Source organism: Zalophus californianus, chromosome 4 (genome assembly GCF_009762305.2).
Source record: "Zalophus californianus isolate mZalCal1 chromosome 4, mZalCal1.pri.v2, whole genome shotgun sequence".
Taxonomy (NCBI): domain Eukaryota; kingdom Metazoa; phylum Chordata; class Mammalia; order Carnivora; family Otariidae; genus Zalophus; species Zalophus californianus.
This window is the reverse complement of record NC_045598.1, coordinates 1,260,145-1,280,067: the sequence shown is the minus strand read 5'-3', so window position 1 is coordinate 1,280,067 and position 19,923 is coordinate 1,260,145. Positions and strand designations below refer to the sequence as shown.

The window sequence follows — 19,923 nt, the reverse complement described above, 5'->3', positions numbered from 1 at the left end:
GGCAGTCCTGGCAGGGAGCCCTGTGTGTACAGGGGTGCAGGAGAACCAGGACCCAGTCCCACCTTGGAGAAACCCAGGGGCCTCTTCTCCCTCCCTCTCCCTGCTTGCTCCCCACATCTATCACAGGAAAGCTGCACAACAAAGCTGAACCCAAGGTGGCCCTGCACATCAATGGCCCCAAGCACAAGAGGCGGAGGGATCTCCCAGGGCCCTGGGGTGCAGCTCAGGCCGGGAACCCCAGTTCCCAGAGGCAGGCCCACCAGCAGGGCTTCTAGCAAGTCCCGAGGAATGCGGGGTGGGGGATGCGTAACCAGTGATAGAGGGGAAAGGGGGGCAAATGGGGTCAGAGCTCAGAGCAGCTGTGGACCTCAGGAGGTCAAGTCCAAGGGCCTGGGTCAGGGCTCAAACCCCAGATATAGGGAGAGTTCTGGAAAGCTTAGGGCAAAGGGCAGGGAATAATGAGTCGGTACTGCCCATCCCAGACAGGACCACTTTCCCACCCTCCACCCCTACGTATACCAGCAACCGCAACAGAGAACCCACAGCCTCACTCCAACGCTGCCCGCAGTGGCTGGGCTGGGAGGGATTCGCCCTGGACATCAGGATCCCGCCAGGCTGGAGGCAGCCTCTCCCGTCTGGATCCCAATCCTCCCGCCAGCAGGACGGCCTCGAGGACAGAACCCCAGCCAGCTGTGTGAGTGGGGGAGGTGTTCTAGGAGAACAGCCCCAGGGGCAGCCCTCTGTCCTGCCCTGGGCTTGAGGCAGACTCGTAGGGCAGAGTGGGGCAGGGTGCCAGCCCAGGACAGCAGTGATGGGAGCTCGTGGGCAAATGCCACGTAGACCCAGCCTGGGTCTCTCAGCTGCTCCTGCTGATCCAGCCACCCAGCCTCAAGGCTGACCGCCCCTCCCATTCTCTGCCCAAACCCGGGTCTCTGAGGGTTCCAGGAAGTTACAAGTCTGGAAGCTGGTCCTCATGGTTGCCTCCCACCAGCCCTAAGGGTGGGAACCACATGCTGTCTGGGCCCCACCACAGGAGCGCTCTTTCCTCAGGGGACACTGGCCTTCCCCTCTCCTGCTACAGATTTCCAGCCTCCTACCCACCACAGAAAGCAACACCCAGCCCCTGCCCAGGCCAAGGTTGAGGGGTCCACATCCCTGAGCCTCTGGACGCTGGGCCCCCAGTCTGCAGGGCAAAGCCCAGGGAGCACTCGACGTCTTAGGATGGACAGGAGGGGCCAGAGTCAAGACAAATGGGTAGGCATGCCCCTCTGGCACCAGGGGCATCCGGGCATCTGCTGGACAAATGGGCGAATGGCGGTGGCAGTGGTGGGCCTGGAGCTCAGGGGTACGAGCTGGCCCAACCCGTGGCGGGAACAGGTGGGAAGGCTGGGATGTGGCATCCCCATTCTACGAGGTGCTCCACACTAAAGGTGCTGTGGTCAAGCGCAGGCTCCCTTCAGGAAGCTCGGGCTGTCTGTGGTCAGGGCTGAGCTGCTCAGAGGCCCACAGAGGAGAAACCACAGAACTTTCCTACCTGCTCAGGGCCTCCATGGGACACACCCCGAAATACGCTGGCATGGCCCATGATGGGAACCAAAGCAGGTCCACTGATAGAACCCTGAAGGCCGGGCTGTGGCCCAACCTTCCACACTGAAGGGTTCTCAGCCACACTGAACCGGTTCAAGGGCTCTGGGAGCCCAAGGTGAGGCCACGTAGGCTAGAACCCTGCTCCCACTGCCCGTGCCCTCACCTTCTGCTCCACCTCCAGGAAGCGCTGCAGGTCAGCGGCATCCAGGTGGTCCTTGTGGTCGCTGTAGGTCAGCATGAGCAGGTAGAGGTCCCGGCGGGTGGACATCATCTTATAGAAGGCACAGAACTCCTCAAAGCCCAGCGTCCCCTGGTGGTCATCTGTGTCTGCTTCCTACAAGCCAAAACCTCTGTGACCCCTAGTGTCCCACTCTGATAGCTCCCTGGGGTGCCTGCCCCAGTGAATTCGCTGGGCTCCCCCTCTGACTCTCCCACCAAGAAGCCACTGAGTGACCCTTTAACACAGATCTCACTTCCCCTACCCTAGTCCCAGGCTTTCAAGGTCAACTTACACCTAAACCTGGCACAGTCACCCCACACTGAGAACCAACACCCCACACTGGAATCAGAACTCCACTCTGGGGGTCAATGTCCCACGTGAATCAACACCCCACCCTTGGAACCAATACCTTATAGTGGGAGCCAACACCCTACCTTGGGAGCCAACACCCCATCTGGGGGCCAATACTCCATCCTGGAGTCAACACCTCACATTAAAGCCAACACCTCACCTTGGGGGTCAACACCTCACTGTGGGAGCTAACATCCTATACTGGGAGCTAACACCCCACTCCGGAGTTAATGCCCAGCCTGGGCTATGAGCCTGTAATTACACTTGGCTGCCCATTGGTTAGAAAAGCTCAAGGCCCCAGGGTACAGCGTGCCCTGGCTTCAGTCTCCACAACAGAGAGAGAGAGAGGACCTGGCCACTGTCTTTCTCTTGCAGACAGGGCAGCTCACACAACATCAGCAGGAACCCATTGGGACCCCAGTGAGACCAGACTCCTTCATGAACCCACCACTCAGGGAACATCTACTGAAGTGTCAGATCCTGGGAACACCAAACAGCAAGGCCAGGGACAGACCCAGAGGACAAGGGACCCAGCAACTGCAGGCCGGGCTGCCCAGAGGAGCCTGAGGTGTCCTGGGGCCGTGGCAATCCCTGGGAATGGGCCAGAAAAGCCCCACAGGAGATGCTGTTCCAGACCCCGAGTGGTCTGGGCTCGTGGGCTAGGTTGGGGGTGAGCAGGACCTGCCTGGAGGTTGGACGGCACAGCAGGAATGGACATCAGATCAGCACCATGGACAGCAATACTCCCTGCTCTGTGCGCCATCTGGATAGTCTTTCCTCATGTGCTGACACAATCTGGGGTGACTAGGGGCTAGGTGCCAGGTCCCTGAGGCCTCCTCTGAACCAGGAGCATCACCAGGGAACCAGGTGACCACGGACACCCCCATGTCCCTGTGCCCAGTGAGAGAACTGCTCTGGGAAGGCTGATCTCTACCATCTGCTCCTAGCTTGGCACGGAGATGGGTACCCAGCAAGGCCCCCGAGCCTCACTCCAGGACCCCGGCATCTGTGCCAAGGCTGGGACAGGACCAGAGCCACATGTGCTGGGGCCCAGAAGACACCAGACAAAGACCACTTGTGTCTGGAGCTCGGTTTGAGGGCAGTCCTGGGTCTGAGAGCTGGCAGGACAGGGCAGGCGGGCAGCCCTCCCCAGGGCGTGGCTGGAGCTGGGCGGAGATGCCCATTGCATTGAGTGTCCAGCCCACGGGGTGATTTGGCCTCCCACCCAGTTCTGTGCAGGGCGGTACAGCCAGGAGTCCAGGCTGGGGTGGCTGCCTGGTCTCCATCCAGCTGCCAGCCCTCGGGGCGAATGAAAACATTTTATGAGGATGAGCCCCAAAAGCACAGCCCCAGAAGTGCCTCCTGAAGCAATCCGTTGGCCGCTCTTTGTGCAGACAGTGACTGCGGCCCGTGAAGGCACCCTCAGGTTGGAGCCACTCTGCTGGGTGTCCGAGGGCCATGCTGGGCCTAGCCTGCTCTCCGCTGTTATCTCAGACTTCATGAAACTATGTTCAAGGCACTCTTTGCCCCCACAGATCTCGCCTTCGATCAGGCACTTCCAGGTGCTGGAAACAATCTTGAGATTTCTCGGCAACAAAATTGACCCTAATGATCAGAGCTGCTCTGCCTGGCGGCGAGTCAGCCTTCCTTCCCTGGGCTTCAGAGCTGCTCTGCCTGGCGGCGAGTCAGCCTTCCTTCCCTGGGCTTCAGAGCGCTGGGAGGGTGGGACATGGAGATGGCCGGGGAGGCCCAGGCACTCGGGGTCTACCGTGGACATGGCTGCTTGGGTCTGGGGTCCACAGCTCTAGGCCAGCATTGACCCCCCACCCCTGCTGCTCACTTCCCTCCAGAGCCAGCCCAGAGCCCACCCCCTGCAGGCCCCAGGCTGCACGGTCTCCCCACTGCTCCGGGCTGCCTCAAGAGGATCTGGTCAGAGCCGGGACTCAGCCAAGCCAGGGGTGGGTCGCAGGGCTCCATGGGGAGCCCCTGTGCCCGAAGACTGCATGAGAGACCCAGTGTCCCTACAGGAGCAGGTGGGCATGGGCTCCCCAGGGCTCCCAGCATGGAAGATGCACCCAGCACGGGTGCATCTCCAAGCCAGGACTTTGCACTGGACCATCAGGCCCTGGGAGCCTGCGTGCACTTGTGCCCCATTCTCTGAGGGTATGCTCCTCTCTCCCCACCTCAGAGGCCAGGCTGGACCCCGAGTTCTAAGACAGCCTGTGGCCTGGCCCCTGCAGCTTCACCATTCTGGAAGAACCTCTTGCCCCAGAGCTGTCCTCGGAGGTAGGATCGGCAGGGTACAGGTGGGGGGCTGATCTGCAGGCCTGAGCCATCTGCGCTCCTCACTGCCCAGGCAGGCTCTGTCCCCCTGGGGGCCTCCAGCAGGGGCCCTGTGAGCCCCCCAGTCCTTGGCCAGCAGCCCAAGGGCAGCCCACTCGCCCCTTCATTCACGCACAGACCCCTGTGCCCTGAGCTGCAGGTTCCCCTGCTGTAGCCAGTGTGTCAGCACCTGTCTGTGCACAGTTCAGGCGAAGCCCCCGGGGCCTGGGGGAGCAGTGGACTGTGTGTGTGTGTGCACGCGAGAGAGCAAGAGTGAGGGAGCGAGGGAGCGAGGGAGTGAGGGAGAGTCATCTTTCCCGGCTGCGGCCTAGGAGCTGGGTTTGCCTGCCCATCAACCCCACAAAGCAGGACGCACCAAGGCCACCTTTTCTCCCCACCACCCCAGCAGGGGTTCCGGAAGGAGAGAAACTAATTACGGACAATAAAGCCTGCCTCTCCGATGACAGACGCATTTTCATAACTCCTAACACCAGGCTGGCTGGAACCGGGAGGCTGCATGGGGCGGGGCTCCAGAACGGCTGCCTGCAGGACGGGCCAGGGGCCAGGCAGTCGGGGGAGGACGAGGTAAGGGATTGCAGCCTGTTTTGGGCGGCTTCCCTCAGTGACCTGACACCTGCCCTGAGCGCCTAGCCCACCAGCGCTGGGAGGGCTCCCAGGAGCTGCTGCTGCCGCGCCCCACATTTAAGCAACCACCCCTGGGCCAATGCAGGGTGCTGGACGAGCTACCCCTCAACCTACTGCAGGCCCCGCCGGGACTTCCTGCCGCCGCAGCGGGACTGCCCCCCTGCAGACACACCTGCGGCCCCGCAGCCTGTGCTCAGGGCGCCACCTGCGCCCCCCTTACCTTGAACATCTGCTTCACCCTCTGCCGGGGCAGGTTCACATTCAGCTTGTGCAGCAGCTGCAGGACCTCGCCGATGCTCAGGCTCCCGTCCCCGTTCTTGTCAGCCTCGTCAAACGTCTGCTTCAGCCACTTTAGGGCCGAGTTAGGGACCAACACGGGTCCAGCAGGGCCAGCCGCACCCAGCCATTCCCCGCCACGGACAGGGAGGAGTGGAGGACCCCAGCCCAAGCACCCCTTCCCTGCTCCCCTTCCCCAGATGTGTGACCCGCCAGGTGGATAGTTCGCCCCTGAGGTCTGCCCCCCAAGACCAAGGATATTGGTCCCTCGTGCGCTGGCGGCGGGCCAGGCTGTCCTCGTCGCTGATGCCCGCCATGAGGTAGCGCAGGCCCGTGACCCAGGTGCGCGCCTCGTCCCCGCTGGGCGAGACCAGGTCCAGCGACTCTCGGTGGCTGCCATGGTAGATGCTGAAGCAGCAGTTGGGGTCGAAAATGCCATCGGGGTAGCGCTGGAAGATCTCGGACTGCCGCCCTTCGCTCACCTCCTGGATGGAGTCGATGGAGACTGCGGGGGGCAGGGCCCCGGTCACAGCCCGCCCCAGGCCCCCCAGGCACCCCACCCACTGCAGCAGCTCAGCACAAAGGGACAGGAGAGGCGAGGCTGGGGGGAGCGGGGGAAGGGGTATTTCAAGGGACCCTCAAAAGTACAAATGTGCTCAGGCTGGGGAGCCCACCCCTCCCCGCCCTGCTCTGACCCTGAGGTCTGCTCCTCACTTCCTTTGGGTGTGAAAAGGCTCACACACTCTCCCAGAGGGAGGGGGCGGCTCCCCCTCATTAGCAATCCCAGGTACGTGGCGCCTGTACCGAGCCCGCGGGGGCTGCAGAGCGGGGGAGCCCAAACAAGCCCCGGCCAGCTCGCGTCCCCACTCTGATGTCGGCCTGATCCTGGGCTGCCTCCCTAGTGAGCTCTGGCCTCAGCAGGTGGTGGGGCCAGGGGTGCCGCAGGGTCCAGCTCCGTGTGCACCAGCCCAGGTTCCACCAAGGATTTCATTACTGGACGCAGCACCCGGAGCGCCACAGAGCCTCCGTTCAAAACCTGAATTACGCCCAGTCGATGAGCTCAGGAAGGTGTCTTTAGGGTCTGTTCCCACACATGTGGCAGGGACTCTCACGACGTGCAGGGCACAGGTAGCCAGCGTCCCCTCTGGGGGCCAGGCGCCCGGGGCTGGGCCCCCAGCACTGCAGCCTCCATCCAGCTCGGACCGCCTCCCGTTACCACCGGCCCACCTCCTGCTGCTCAGCCCCGCGGGCTCTGTGCCCTTCTGGGGGTCATCCTATCCAGGGCAAAGACGGTGGGGCTGTCCCACCTGTGCAGTGAGGGGTGGGCTCACCCCTCTGTCCTCTGCTCCCACCCCTGAGCTCCCAGGCATGCAGCCCACCTACCTGGGGAGGGAGGCTGCCCACCTACCCTTCTCCAGCTCCCTGGGTGCATGCATGTGCCTGGCAGGGGTGGGGGGGCCCAGACTGGGGGGCTGACAGGGAACAGCTGCCCCCATCCCTCCCTCCTGGGGATCCTCCAAGGCCAGAGTCAGCTCTAAACAGCCCACTCGTCCTTCCCCCCCCTCCCCCGATCCTGGTCTGCTGGTCTCTGCCCTATTACCCCCCACTGAGGGGCCTCCAGGACCCCATCTACCTGTCCCCTCTCTCTCCACCCTCTCTGTTTTCTTCGGTGCTCAGCTGGACAAGAAGTTGCCCTATTAGGAGGTGATTGCCCACCTCATGTTCACACCTAGTACAGGGAACAGTGCCACGCACAAGGAGGAACCCCAAGTGAGCAGAGCGGCTTCACCTTCCTGGTCCCAGAGGGCAGTCTCAGCCCTCTCCTCAGGATGCCCTCCAGGGGCCTCTGCAACCCAGCTCTCTCCCAGGCCCCATGGCAGCGACAGTGCCCTTGGCAACTGCTAGGCTGAGGCCCGCTCCTGGCACCCCTGGGTCTCTCCTGGCCCGTGAGGATTCTAATGTGTCCCTTCCTGCCTCTCAGCCTGGTCCCTGCCATGCCCTGCTCAGAGATCAACCTTGCCTTTCCACCCCCTGCACAAACCCTCCCAGCTCAGGACCCCTCCCAGCTCCAGGCAGCCCTGCAGCCTCCATGCCCCAGGCTGCCTGAGGTAACCCCGGGCACTGAAGCCTGGCCCTTGGTGTGCCCAGCTGGGGTCTTTCTGTTTCTAGGAAGTCTTGTCCCCCAGCCTGACTGAAGGTCCTTTGGCCCCTCAGCCCATCCCAGATCCAGCACAGGAAAGGGCACTCGGGCTCCAGAGCCCTTGAGGGCTCTGCCGGGCAGGAACAAGGCCAGGGCCCTGAAGGGCATGGGGCCCTAACCCCTCCCCCCTGGCGTCCAGAGGTCACCCATGCGCCAGGCCCAAAGCCCCCTGGAGACTTCCAGGGCTCAGGATCTTGCTGCCCCCCCGAGCTGCCCCACAGCTGCTCAGCCCCCACCCCCCGTGCCCCCTATAGGGCCTCCCCGCTCACTCTTGGCCTTCTCATTCTTGCGTGAGGGCCGCCAGCGGATGCAGGAGCGATGCTCGTCCAGGAAGTAGAAGCGGACGAGGCCCTTGGAGCTGCCACGGAGCTTCACCATCTGAGTCCCCGCCTGCATGGCGCTCATACATCTCTCCACTGGTCCACGGACGCGGCAGACAGACGACACAGAGACAGACAGGGGTGCCGTGAGTGCCAGGCCATCCTTACCCCCTACCCCCCACGTGCTTCAGGGCGCAGAGACCACCCACGCACCCACCTCCGGGCCCACGGGCCCCACCTGAGAGACAGGCTGCCCAGCCCGGCCGCTGCCTCCTTCCCCCACAGGCCTGGGCCAGATGCGGGCCCAGGCGGGACCTAGGTCCTCCGCGGCTTTGCTTTCCTTGGCTCCGGCCACCTGCCCCCCCCCCCCCGCCACCGCCAGCCCCAGGGACACCATGACCTGCCCCAAAGTCTATGACACCCTCTCAGGGGCTGCTGCATGGTACGGCCTCCATGCCAGGCCCAGGGAGGTGCCTGGCAGGCAGCAAGCAGGCAGGGGGCTCTCCTGAGAGCCTGCACCCCCTTCTTGTGGCCTTCAGGAAAGCCACCCGCCTCCTCCATGCGGCAAGGGCGACTTGGCGCAGTCTACCTCTGGAGGCACACAGCGGGGCCCTGTGAGACCAAGACTTGTATGGGGGGGGGACAGCACCCGACCACAGTTCCAGAACGCAGACCCTTCCCCCAGTGTCCCTTCCCCTCCTCTGTCTGCAGCCTATGTGTCTCCCAGGTCCCGGGGTCAGGGGGCTCCCAGCCAGGCCAGCAGCCCCCTGGGGCTGGAGAGAGGCCCAGGGGTGGGGTCATTCGTGGCCCCCTGCCCCAGCCCCCTCACACCTACTCACAGAAAGCCCAGGACTCAGAAGGTGCCATCTGCTAAAGCATCAAGTAATTAACCCGCACGAGACCCACCCAGTGAAGGACCCTCGAGTGGTGCTCTGGAGGCACCTGCCAGCCAGAGGAGCCCAGGCAGAGAGGACTCCCTGGAGGAAGCCAATCCCTGACGCTGCACTGCAGGGGGAGGGCCCATAGGGAGGCCGGGCTCCACAGGGGACGCCGGGAGGTGAGGACACAGGGGGGCGCTGCTGGTGTGCAGGGAGCAGAGCAGAGGGATGAGGCAGGACATGAGACAGGGGCGGCCAGAGGCCCAGAACAGGTTCTAGAAGGTGGCACCTGGACCAGGCCCCGTCTCTCAGCTGGAGCACAGACCCGGGGGGCACACAGCCCAAATGGGGCCTTCCATGGGCTAGCCCTGCCAAAACAGACACACAACCTTCCCATCACAGCCGGGCAGGCCTTGACCCCCCACACCCGTGTCTCACGCCGGAGAGGGGCATTCTTCCCTCCTTTGAGGGCTGTCACGTCCTGCACCCACACGCTGCCTCCAGCCCAGCGGGGCTGAAGGTGTACTGCCCCTCCGAGGGCCAGGGACCCCTCAGCAAAAGCTTTAGAGCCACCTGAGTGCCCAGCCAGGGTCCCGCCCCCAGCCCCTCCCTGACCCTGCCCCCCCCCCCGCCCCATCCTCCCCACCGCCTGCCTGGTGTGCAGCCTCCAGGCCCCAGCACCCAGCGCCGGGGGAGGGGTGGTCAGAGAGGCGGGCTGCGGGTGCTGCTGGGGTCCCATGACCCCCAGAGGGAAGGGGCAGGAGGTTACAGGTTTCCTTGGGAGGAAGGAGCCCCCACCCTCCTAGCCCCAGGGGCTGTGGGGCTGGGCGGAGCCCCCGCCAAGGAGCACTAGGCCTGTCCTGGCCCCTCATGACCTGGCAGGACTGCCCCCTTACCTAGTGGGCCAAGCTGCCATGGCGGGGACAAGGCCACGCTCGCCCCGACCCAGAGGAGGGCCTCCGTCAGGCAGGCCACCGCTGCCCCGGTCCGGCTGGGGGCAGACGGCCAGGGGACTGACATGCTAAAGATGGCCAGGTGTGGCTCCCAGAGGCCGGGGCGGGCCGGTGTCCCCCACCCCACCTCAGCAGCAGGTCGGACGATGGCAGGTGTCACGGAGGCTTCCCGTGCCCCTTTCTCTCTTCTGCTTCTTCTTCCTCCTCCTGAGAGCCCTTCGAGGCCCCCACAAGCCTGCTGCCAGGAATCTCAGGCAGTGGCCCGATCCCCCCGCCACGGGCCTCTGTGGCCCCCAGGCCAGCCTGCCCACCCACCAGGGCCGCGAACGGGTCCCCAGAGAGGCAGCGTCCCCGAGTCTGAGGGGAGCCGCTGCACCTCTGCCTGCCCCGCCCATGCTCAGCCCAATCCCCTGTGCTAATCCAGCCTGGGTCCAGCCCAGCTGGCCAGAGGATTTAGGCCAAGGGGACTCCCAGCTGGAGGCCAGGAGGGCGCTGGTCAGGGGGCAGTGTCGACCAGGGCCCAGGCCACCAGCCCCCACGTCCTGGCTGAGCAGTGACAGCCAAGACAGAGGTGGTCACCCTAGGGACCCAACAGACACCTCAGGAAGGCCTGGGGTGACCGTCCTCAAGGGACCACCCACCATCACCCCACCATCCTCCCCATGCTGGACTCAAAGGCTGCTGCCCCTTCCCCATCCCGGCCTGAGCCCCGAGAGAAGCCCCCACCGCTAACCCCACATCCGTTGCACTTGCCAGGGGCTCAGAGGGGGTTCCCGCTGTCCCGGGGGGGAGGGGGGAGGGGGAACAGGAGCGCCCCTCTGTGGGCTGGAACCCAGAGCTGAGCTGGGCCCCTTTCTGCTGCACCTCCCAGCATGGAGGGAGGGTGTGCATCCCCGGGCCTGGGTCGAGCGCTCACGGTCCCTCACCCAGCTCCAGGCCCCTGGCTGTGCAGCCTCGGTCCCCAAGGACCAGCCCCAAGGTCTGACCTCTCTGGGCGGTGGCGGCCCACCGCCCTCGGTGCATTCATCATCGGGTCCTGCCCAGAGGCTGGGCTGGGCTGGGCCTCCTCATGACAGACCTGGCCTAAGGGAGGAGAGTCAGGCCCAGGGAAGACCCGCTCACCCATCTGCCGACTGGACACAAGGCCCAGACAAGGACAGTCCTCAGGGTGGCTGACCACACTCCGGGCAGCTCTGGGGCAGGAGAGCCAGGCAAAGAGAACAGAGAGGGGAGCAGGCCAGCCTGGCAGACAGGTGGTGCGAGCCCCGAGGGGCAGAACCCCACCACAACTGGCTACAGTGAGGACTGGGGCCTGGCCCCGCCACTAGGCCCATGAGCCCTAGCCTGCCTGTGCCCCCTGCCCCAGCACCACAAGAACAGCCCCGAGCCTTGCTGGGCTGTGCTGACACAGGGACGGTCACCCTTCTGTCGCCAGCACAGAGGAGAGGAGCCAGGACCCGCGCCCCAGGGCTGGTCACAGGCAGCCGGGTCCAAGGTCAGAGAGGGTGGGAGGCCGCAGGCCATATGCGGAGACAGTGGTGGGCATCCCGGGCTGACCACAGAGAGCCAGGGCCCCACCTGACCAGAGCCGACATAACCGACTCAAAGCCAAATGCCAGAACCCAATTAAAAGCCTTTCCCAAAGCGGCGTTGACTCGGTCCCTTGCAGGAGGAGTGTTGTGTGGAATTAGATCAGGACGCTGTTGGCCTCTGGAACGGGAAAAGGAGTGGGTCCCGGGCCTCCTCGGGAAGGGGGGGCTGCCGGAGCCCTGACAGCTTCTGCGTGGAGTCGGGCCCATCGGAGCGGGGCAGGGGGACCCTGACAAACCCCCGGGGAGCATCAGGACCAGAGTGGGGGCCAGGCCCCGGGTCCCCACTCCCCCCGCCTGCTTGTCCTGTGTTACTACCACACTCCGTCAGCTGCCCTCCCTGGCACTGGGCCATTCTCTCCTGCCTCAAAGCCTACAGCTCCTCAAAACCAGGCGACGCCCGATTGCACCTGCTCCTCTTTCCTCCCCTATGCTTGGTGCCACTCTGGGGCTGCTCTCACCTCCCGGCCCCCCAAAAGCTCCCTAAGCCAGCCACACCTGCCATTCTCAGGTCATGCCCTTGGGCTCTCAGCCACTAGCTGATCAGTGGTCTCCTGCCATCAGCCAGGGGGACTCAGGTGCCCCAACCTGTCTGGGTAGGGGACGCAGTTGGGGGCACAGACTGAGTGGGCCCAGCCCCTGCCCCCCACACTCCCTTAGTCCTCCTCAGCCAACCTAGGTCGTGGTCCTCCACTGACCGGGGGGAGGAGGAAGGTCCTGTTAACCCAGCCTGATGCAGGGCTCTGAGCGAAGGCCCTCTGCTGCCTGGAGGCCCTGGTAACCCCTTCCCGAGACTCCATGAAGCAGGTGGACACAGATCTGTGGCCCCCATGCAGGGCCGGGGTGCTCCAGGGCCTTAGGACACTGTGGGGGAGCTCCCAGCTCTGAGGGTGCCCATGTTACCCCACAGTGCAGCTAAGCATGCCGGGTATGTGCAAAGGCCAGGCCCTGGGTGACTGCCAGGCTGGGCTTGAACCCAAGACAAGCCCGGAACCCCAGTGGCTCAGCCCCCCTAACCAGGAGGCGAGGCTCCTCCCTTCCTACCCTCCCCATGGGGGCTGGGCCCCAGCTCTCAAAAGGAAGGGACACCAGCACCCAGGAGAACCAAGCACAGGGCAGGGGGGCCACACCAGCCCCCAAGTCCACATGTGGTCCCCAAGCCAACCCGCACTGCTCCCTCGGGGTCACCTGAGAAAACCCCCACCCCAGGGCTGCCCGGGAGCAGACCCAGGCCCACACCCAGAGGGACAAGAGCCCAGCCGCCCCAACGAGGGGGCCACAGAGAGGCCCTGGGCTGGACTCACTCCACCTTCACCTGGTACACCCCCCACCACCCAGCCCGACTTACACCCTGGCTGCCTGTGAGCACCAGCCACCCTGAGTGCCCCGACCCCAACCATGGTCCACACCCTCAGTCAGTCCCAGCCGCCAGCCGCCCCCCAGGGCCGGGCAGATGTGGCCTCCGGGCCCTCGAGCCAGCGTACATCTGTCTGACAGGTGCAGGCCGGGGCAGCCCTGGCCAGGAAGGGGCAGGAGGGCTCCCTCGGGCCTGCCCCGCACACCCCTCTGCTGGTTCTCAGGCCTGGGAGCTGAGCTATTCCTCCCAGGATCCTCACGGCTGCCTTGCGGCTGCCTGATAACACCACACAGGCCGATCTGCACGTTCCCAACCCGCCAGGGCCCTCTGGGACCGGCCCCCATTGGACACTCAAATGTGGGCGAGCCCAGGCTGGGCCACCAAGCCCGCCCCCAGGAGGTGACAGGAGTTGGGGCCTGGCACGGCCATCCCGCCCTCCGGGGCCTGGCCACTACCAGGCAGCCCTAGAGGAGCCTGATGCAGGGGTGTGCCCAGCACAGAGGGAGGAGTAGGCAGAGCACCCCCCAGGGGGCTCCAGCCCACAGTGACGCCCCAGGCCACAGCGGCCCGTGGCAGAACCACTGAGCCGGACGGCCCGCCCTGGGCAGTTGCCGGGAAGCAGAGTCTGAGGGCGGCCCCTGGGGCTCCGTGCCTCAGTTTCCCCGTCTGTCAGACTATCCCCTCAGCCCCTCACTCCTTTCTTCCTCCAGTGGCTCTAGGACCCCGGCCACAGCTGCTCCAAGGGGGCAGCGTCCTTGCCGGCAGAAGCCGGGCAGCACCGGCTTTTGCTTTGACCACGGACACTGACCCTGTCCTCATACGGGAGAGGCCGCAGGAGACCAGGAGAGGTGAGCAGCTCCACCTCTTTCAATTTACTCTTCCAACAAAACCTGCAAGTGACGCCCGAAGGCTTCCCTGCGGGAGCACACACACACACACACACACACACACACACGGGCAGACTACGGAGGTGCTGCAGGCCCCCTCCCACAAGGGTGTGCAGGCACAGACCCCGGCCCTTGCTCACTTGCCCCCTCCCTGAGCAAACGCACACAGGGGCCGGGGCGTGGGGCGCACGCCTCCCACCTCCCTGAGCCCCCGGCCAGCCCCTCTCCTCTCCAGCACTTCTTTGCCTTTTTGAAGGTTCTTCAAGCAAGCCCCTCTCGTGTCCACATCACTCAGAATGGGCAGCAACAGCGGGACATATGGCCGGACCCCCACCAGAGCCTCCACAGCCCTCCATGGGGTCCTCAGCCGCCCCCGTCTGTCACCCTAAGCTACATCTCTGCTCTCTGTTGGGGCGGGCTCCGCATGCAGTAGGTGCTCAGACTGCGCTTGGCGGGAGAAGAGGAAGAGGTCAGCGAGCCCCAGCTGCTGCACCGGGCTCCCGCGCGCACCCACGGGGTATCGGCCCGGCCCCTGGCCAGCGCTGCCGGAGGGAGGGACAGGCCCACACACATATGGCGGAGATTATTTAAACGTCTGAGAAGCAGCTCGTGCCCCCCTCCCCCTGCGCGTCTGGGCGCCTCCTCCCAACTATTTTTATTTTATCAGGGAGTGTGAGTCGGCTCCCTCAAGCCCCCCCCACCCCCAGGCAGGACTCCAGGGTGACTGTGCCCAGTGCCCAGGGGCATGGAGCCAGTGCCAGCCCGAGGGTGTGCATGAGGGCAGGGTCCCCTGGGGGCTGGTCAGCCAGGCTGGCGAGGCCCAGGGCGGGCGCCAGACAAGCCTGGAGGAGGACTAGGGGCTGGGGGCAGGGGAGAAGCAGAGGATGGAGGTCCATGCTAGACACCCCACCTGCCAGGACGTGTCTGCTTCCTCCCGCAACACCCTCCCCGTGGGGCAGGCAGCTCAGCCTTCCAGCAAGAGCCTGAGAGTTTTGTGGGCAGGGGGCCCAGCCCCACGGCATCACCCAGCTCAGAAGCAAGGAGGGCCAGAGGGAGTCCTGGGGGGACACCAGTCAGACGTTGCTCTGCCCCATTGGGCTGCTTCCGGCCTACCCACCCTTTCCCGGCCCGTGCACTCAGACCCCAGGGAGCCAGGGCAGCAAGCATGCGGGGGGGGGGGGGCGGGGACGTGCTCCGATGGCCCCCATGCCCCGTCCGCCATGCTGAGTGACCAGCCCCAGGCCTGCACCTTCCACAGAAGCCCCTGGAAGCTCGTGCTTCTGGGCAGGGGACAGCAGTAGCTGGGCGCATTCCTAGCTGGTGACAACAGCTCCTGCTGGGACCAGGCCTGAGGGAAGGCCCCCGGGAACTTTCTGAGAGTCACCTGACGGTGTGACGGACGAGCCGTCCACAGACGGTCCAGGCTCCTGCAGCAGTGGGCACCGTGGACAAGATGGTGTCCAGTGCCCAGCGCCCTCCCGCTAGAGAAGCCCCTTCCCATGCACTGGGCCACCACACTGTCACGAAGGCCGCTGAACACCGTGAGAACCCGGGGTCTTCAGCACGGTGGGGTCCCAACACCCTGATTTCCTCTGCCTGCCCATGGGAGCCCAGGGCCTGCTCATACCAGCCTCACTGAGGGTCTCTCCCGGAGTGGCTCCCGGCCCTGCCCCCGCCCGTCTTGGCAGCCCCCAGCTCAGCCACAGTGGTGGCATTATTCACATGGGACAGTCGTGTGGGGAGAGGACTCTATTAATAGCCTGTCTGCAGCATCCTGCCCTGGGTCGTGTGTTCTGGGGGATCCTGTGCCAGGCCCCAGCCCTCAGCTCCCGTGCACTGGCTCGGCGGAGGGTGGGAGGGGGCATCCGGCCATCACACACCCACCTCGGCCTGGGCTCCCCGGAAGCAGGCACCCAGCTTTGTGGGCTCTGTGTGAGGGATCGACCCCCAGGGAGCCCCCGGCAGTGGCCGGGGAAGCAGAGACAGACTCCCAGCGGCTCTGGGGGTGGGGGCATGTTCCTGAAAAGTCACCAGATGGAACCGGGCCTGCCTGCTGGGAAGAGAGGAAGCTCCTGCAGGTTGAGGGAGGGGTCCCCCCTGCACTGGCCAACCTGCCCTGTCCCCACCCCACACCCACCCGGGCCTGCGCGGGAGGCCGGCGGCAGCTGGCTGGACGGCCACCGCAGAGCGGGCACAGAGCCACGGAGCCGACAGGAAACAGAAGGCTGAGCCCATGGACTCATCCCCGGGCCCCGCCGCTCCTCCTGGCCAGGGCGGCTTCCTCGAGAGCCCAGGGGCCTCGGGCGCCTTGGGGACTGTCCGGAAGCAGCTGGGCTCTCCCAGCTTGGCTTCCTGCGGTCCCCTCTATCTTGGCAGGACCCCTAAACTGCTCCCCTGCATGGGCTGGGCCAGTGCCCCTGCGGGGCCGGGTGGCGCCCTCCCTGAGCGTCACCCTGACTCCCCTCGGTGTTGCCCCCCCACATGCCCACCGCTGACCTGGGGGGGAGCCCAGGAGTGGCCGCCTGCGCCTGGCCCACAGTCAGCTCCACCCACGGCTTGAACGACAGGGGAGTTTCCAAAGGGTCCGGGGCCTGCCTGGGCCAGGTGACCTCCCCTCCATGTGGAACCGAGACCTCTGGGACGCACATGGCCTCTGAGAGCAGCTTCCCGCTCTCAGTAACTGACCATCCGGCACACGAGCCCCATCCTGCAGTCCCCCAGGGCTGGCTGCCCCTGGCTGGTATGGAGGCCCACTGGGAGACTGCCCAAGTGGGCAGCTTCCTCCCCCTCCAAGCTCCTCTCCAAGAGCCAGAGAAAACACGTCCTGTCCTGGAAAGGGTGTCTGTCTCCCTGCCCAGGGGGCCCCGCGCCCACCGGCCTTTCCCACACAGGGAACCCATCCAGCCGGCAGAAGCCCACGTCTGCTGGAAGCAAAGTCCCAGGAAGAAAAAGACACTGCTGATTACTCATCCTTCCTTGGTGCCTCTACCCCCGACAGCCCTCACGGAGTGTGGAGCTGGCCTCTGCACCGAGAGGGCCCTCTGCCTCCCCGTCACGCATGCCCCGCCCCAGGAGAGGGGCACTTCCTCACAGGGCCCATCCACTGGCTTTCCAGGAGAAGGTGCCAAGAGCATGGAAACCATGCCATCAGCTCATTAGCTGTACAGATGGAGGGCCGGACCCAAGACTCTAGCCCATCTGCTCCGTCCTCAGCTGCATGTTTGAGACTGTTCTCTCCCGGGGGGCAGGCGGGGGAGCACACTCACCCCAGCAGACAAGGGCCACGCCACACGTCTCCCCCTCCCAGACAGTGGGGGCATGAAGGGTGGGCTCACATCTGCTCCTGCAGCTGCCACCCCACTCCCCTCCCAAGACCAGGGCCCTTCCCTTGATGGCTGCATCCCCGGGGTGTGTCGGGCCTTCCTGGACCCTGGGAGCAGCCAGTCTCCACTCCGCTAGCAGGGAGGCATCCTGCATCCTGTGGTTCTGACCAAGGCTGGCTGCTGATTCCCCCGAACTCTCTGCAGGCCAGGTAGGCAAGAATGTGCTGGACCAGCCTCTTCCCAGGGACCACCCACCATGGGAGCCCTGCCCCACACAGGCACGGGGGCTGTGGTCATCGGGTGGGTATACCTGCGAGTGCCCCAAGCACACAGCCCAGCCAGGAGTTTCTGCAGCACCGGCCCCATCTCCACCTGGCACCCTGTCCTCCATTCATAGAGGGCATCCCAGGGAGGGAGGGAAGGTGTGGAGGGGACAGGCATTCCCGAGGCATCCACACAGACAGGACACACTCTGCCCACAGCCACCCTACGAAGGCAACTCCATGCTGTCCCTCTCTTGCACAAGAGACTCAGAGAGGGTTGGTGCCTTGCCTGTGGTCCCACAGCTCACCGAAGGCACCTGCGGGGGACTCATCCTCAGTCTAGCCGGCAGTGATGTCCCTGCTCCCACACATTCTCTCCAAGGCCACACAGTCCCTCCCCTGTGTCCACACCAATCAGAGGGCGGGACAAACTGGGTCCAGAACAACCTGGATCCAGACAGATAGCCAGAAGGCAAGCTATACCCCCCTTGGGGGTCTCAGCCCTTAAGCAGGAAGTTCTTGCGCGTCTGGCCGCGGTCACTCCTGCTAGAGCTGTGGCTCTGGCCCCTTCCCTCTCCGCTTCTCCCCTCTCCTGGCCTGGAGTAAGTGCTGTCCTGGGGCAGACTGACACCCTGTCCCTGAGAGGCGCTGCCCCATCTGCTCCCTGCAAGGACAGGCCCTGACCCCGTGCAGCCAAGCTCCTTGGTGCTGGGCAGCCCTGGGCAGCCTCAGAGGACTCCTGCCACCCCTGTTGATCTCTGCCGTCTGCCCAGGGTAGTGCCCAGGCCCCCAGGTCAGGACAGAGTGACAGATCTGAGCAAGAACTCTCCCACGGGGGCGCCAGGGCTGGAACCCGGAGGGCTCCGGAAACCAGGGCAGGCCCCTCCGGGAAAGGCTGCTGCTGCCCTGTCCGTGGTGCTGACGAGGCTCGGGGCCACCCGCGTTGCCCCGGATGAACGGGGCGGGAGGGGGCTGGACCAGGCGACCCACAGGTCAGGCCACCCCAGATCTGACCCCCCCACGCTGAGGCTGGCATCCCATGGGGGAGGACAGAGGTCAGGAGACTGTCAGCTCCCCCGGGGCATCTCCCCCCGCCCACCGGGGTTGTCTCCACTTTTTGCGGAGATGCCAGCACAGTGGGGGACGATGTGGGGGACAGGGGGCTGTGCAGGTGTTGCGGGAATGGGACTGTCCCAGAGACCCCTGGGGGGGGGATCCAGCCCTGCCCTCGTGGGCTCAGTGGGTCACTGATGGGCAGTCACAGCCTCCTTCCTGGACCCCCTCTGCTCGCTCTTACCTTCGTCCCGGCTGAGCCCACCGGGGTCCCCCGGCTCTTCCATGGCCCACAGGTACCACCTCCACCGATACCGGCGGGGCCCAAGGGGGCGCGGGCGGTATGCTGGCCCCGCGTGTCCCTGCGCCTGAGCGCGCGCCCATGGCTGATCACCGAGCGCTCAGCCCGCCGCCGCTGCTGGGACTGCCCCTCCCGCCGGAGCCCCGCCCTCTTAACCCTTCACAGCCCAGCCCCGCGGTGGGCAGGGGAGGAAGTGTGCGCTGGGGTGGGGTGGGGTGGGGGGTCTCAGCTGGCTCAGAGGCTGGGGGTGGGGGTAGGGGCGGGGCACACCTGCTCCTCCAGCAGTGGCTCTGGAGGCCACCCTCAGCTGCTCTGACCTCCCTCCCTCCAGGTCAGCCTTCCTACCAGAGGGGGTAACAGCCGCTCCCCTCGGACACAAAATGCCCTCTGGTTGGCACCCCCCCCAAGACCACAGGGTCCCTCGGATCATTACGCACAGCCTCCCCCAGGCGCCATGGGCTAGTTCCCTCCAAGGAGGGGCTCCACAATGCTCAGTGCTTCAAGGCTGGCTATAGGGGGACAGTTCGCAGGCTGCCTGGTTGGGATGTGTGTGCAGGACAGACGATGGCACCGAAGGTCCAGGGGACAGCCCCAGCCCCTTGGCATCCAAACCCCTCATATGCTCCTTCTTTGCCTCCCCCCACATGTCCCTCAGTGAGGGCCCTGCAGACGATCCCGGGTCTGGGGCCCTGCCTGGGCCAAGCAGGGAGGAGTCTGGGGGTGGGGCATGTGCTGAGCGGCCCCCACCCGGTCCTGATCTGGCACCTGCCTGCCTCTTCCTGGGATGTGTTCTGATTCAACCTGCTACATCCAGCATCCGAGAGAAATAACATTTCCCACATCAACGGAAGAGATTTTCGTCCCTCGTCCCTCGGGTGCTGTTTTGAAAGCTGCTGCTTCTGCCCTCGGCCATGAGGGTGGCCTGGGGAGGTTTATGGAGATGTGGGAGGCTGGGTTGGGGCGGCCGCAGGTGACAGGCCGGGCAGGAGGACCGGGGGCTCCTTGGGGCTCCCTGAGCTGCCGCCACCCCAGGGTGTGACTGCCTCCTGCCAGGCCAGGCCCCCGGTGTGGAGCAGAGTGAGACACAGGAACTGTCACCACAACCAGCTGGATCCTGCCCAGGGAAGGCCACAGGGCTGCTGCCCAGCTCCCCTGAAGGGGCAGCCTTTCTGCCTTTGCTGCCACTGGTGGAACCCTAGCCCTTGGGTCGAAGGGGCCACTGCCTGGGCTCTGGGGATCTGCCCTCGTGAACTTGACACTGTGACTCTCATGTCCACATGAGTCAGGTGTTCACTGGGCACAGTCGGGATCCCTGGCCTGTGGCCACTGGGCTGGCACAGACCCCAAAGGGAGAGGCCAGAGAGCAAAGGATGGAGGGGCCAGTCCAGCACCCCCGCA

At 65.2% G+C, this 19,923-nt stretch overlaps 1 protein-coding gene across 3 annotated transcripts in view; it reads right to left on the bottom strand.

Moving 5' to 3' along the window:
* The window catches only part of PLCH2 (phospholipase C eta 2), a 34,004-nt gene extending 15,429 nt beyond the window's left edge, over positions 1-18,575 (bottom strand). For all 3 annotated transcript variants that reach the window (XM_027570066.2, XM_027570073.2, XM_027570084.2), the window contains exons 1-5: positions 18,469-18,575; positions 7,871-8,017; positions 5,663-5,906; positions 5,346-5,475; positions 1,751-1,921 (exon numbers count right to left, since the gene is read on the bottom strand). In XM_027570066.2, the coding sequence (XP_027425867.2) occupies positions 1,751-1,921; positions 5,346-5,475; positions 5,663-5,906; positions 7,871-8,017; positions 18,469-18,511 (735 nt within the window). In that variant the 5' untranslated portion in view covers positions 18,512-18,575. The remainder of the gene's footprint in view (positions 1-1,750; positions 1,922-5,345; positions 5,476-5,662; positions 5,907-7,870; positions 8,018-18,468) is intronic.
* Between the last annotated feature and the right edge of the window lie 1,348 nt (positions 18,576-19,923).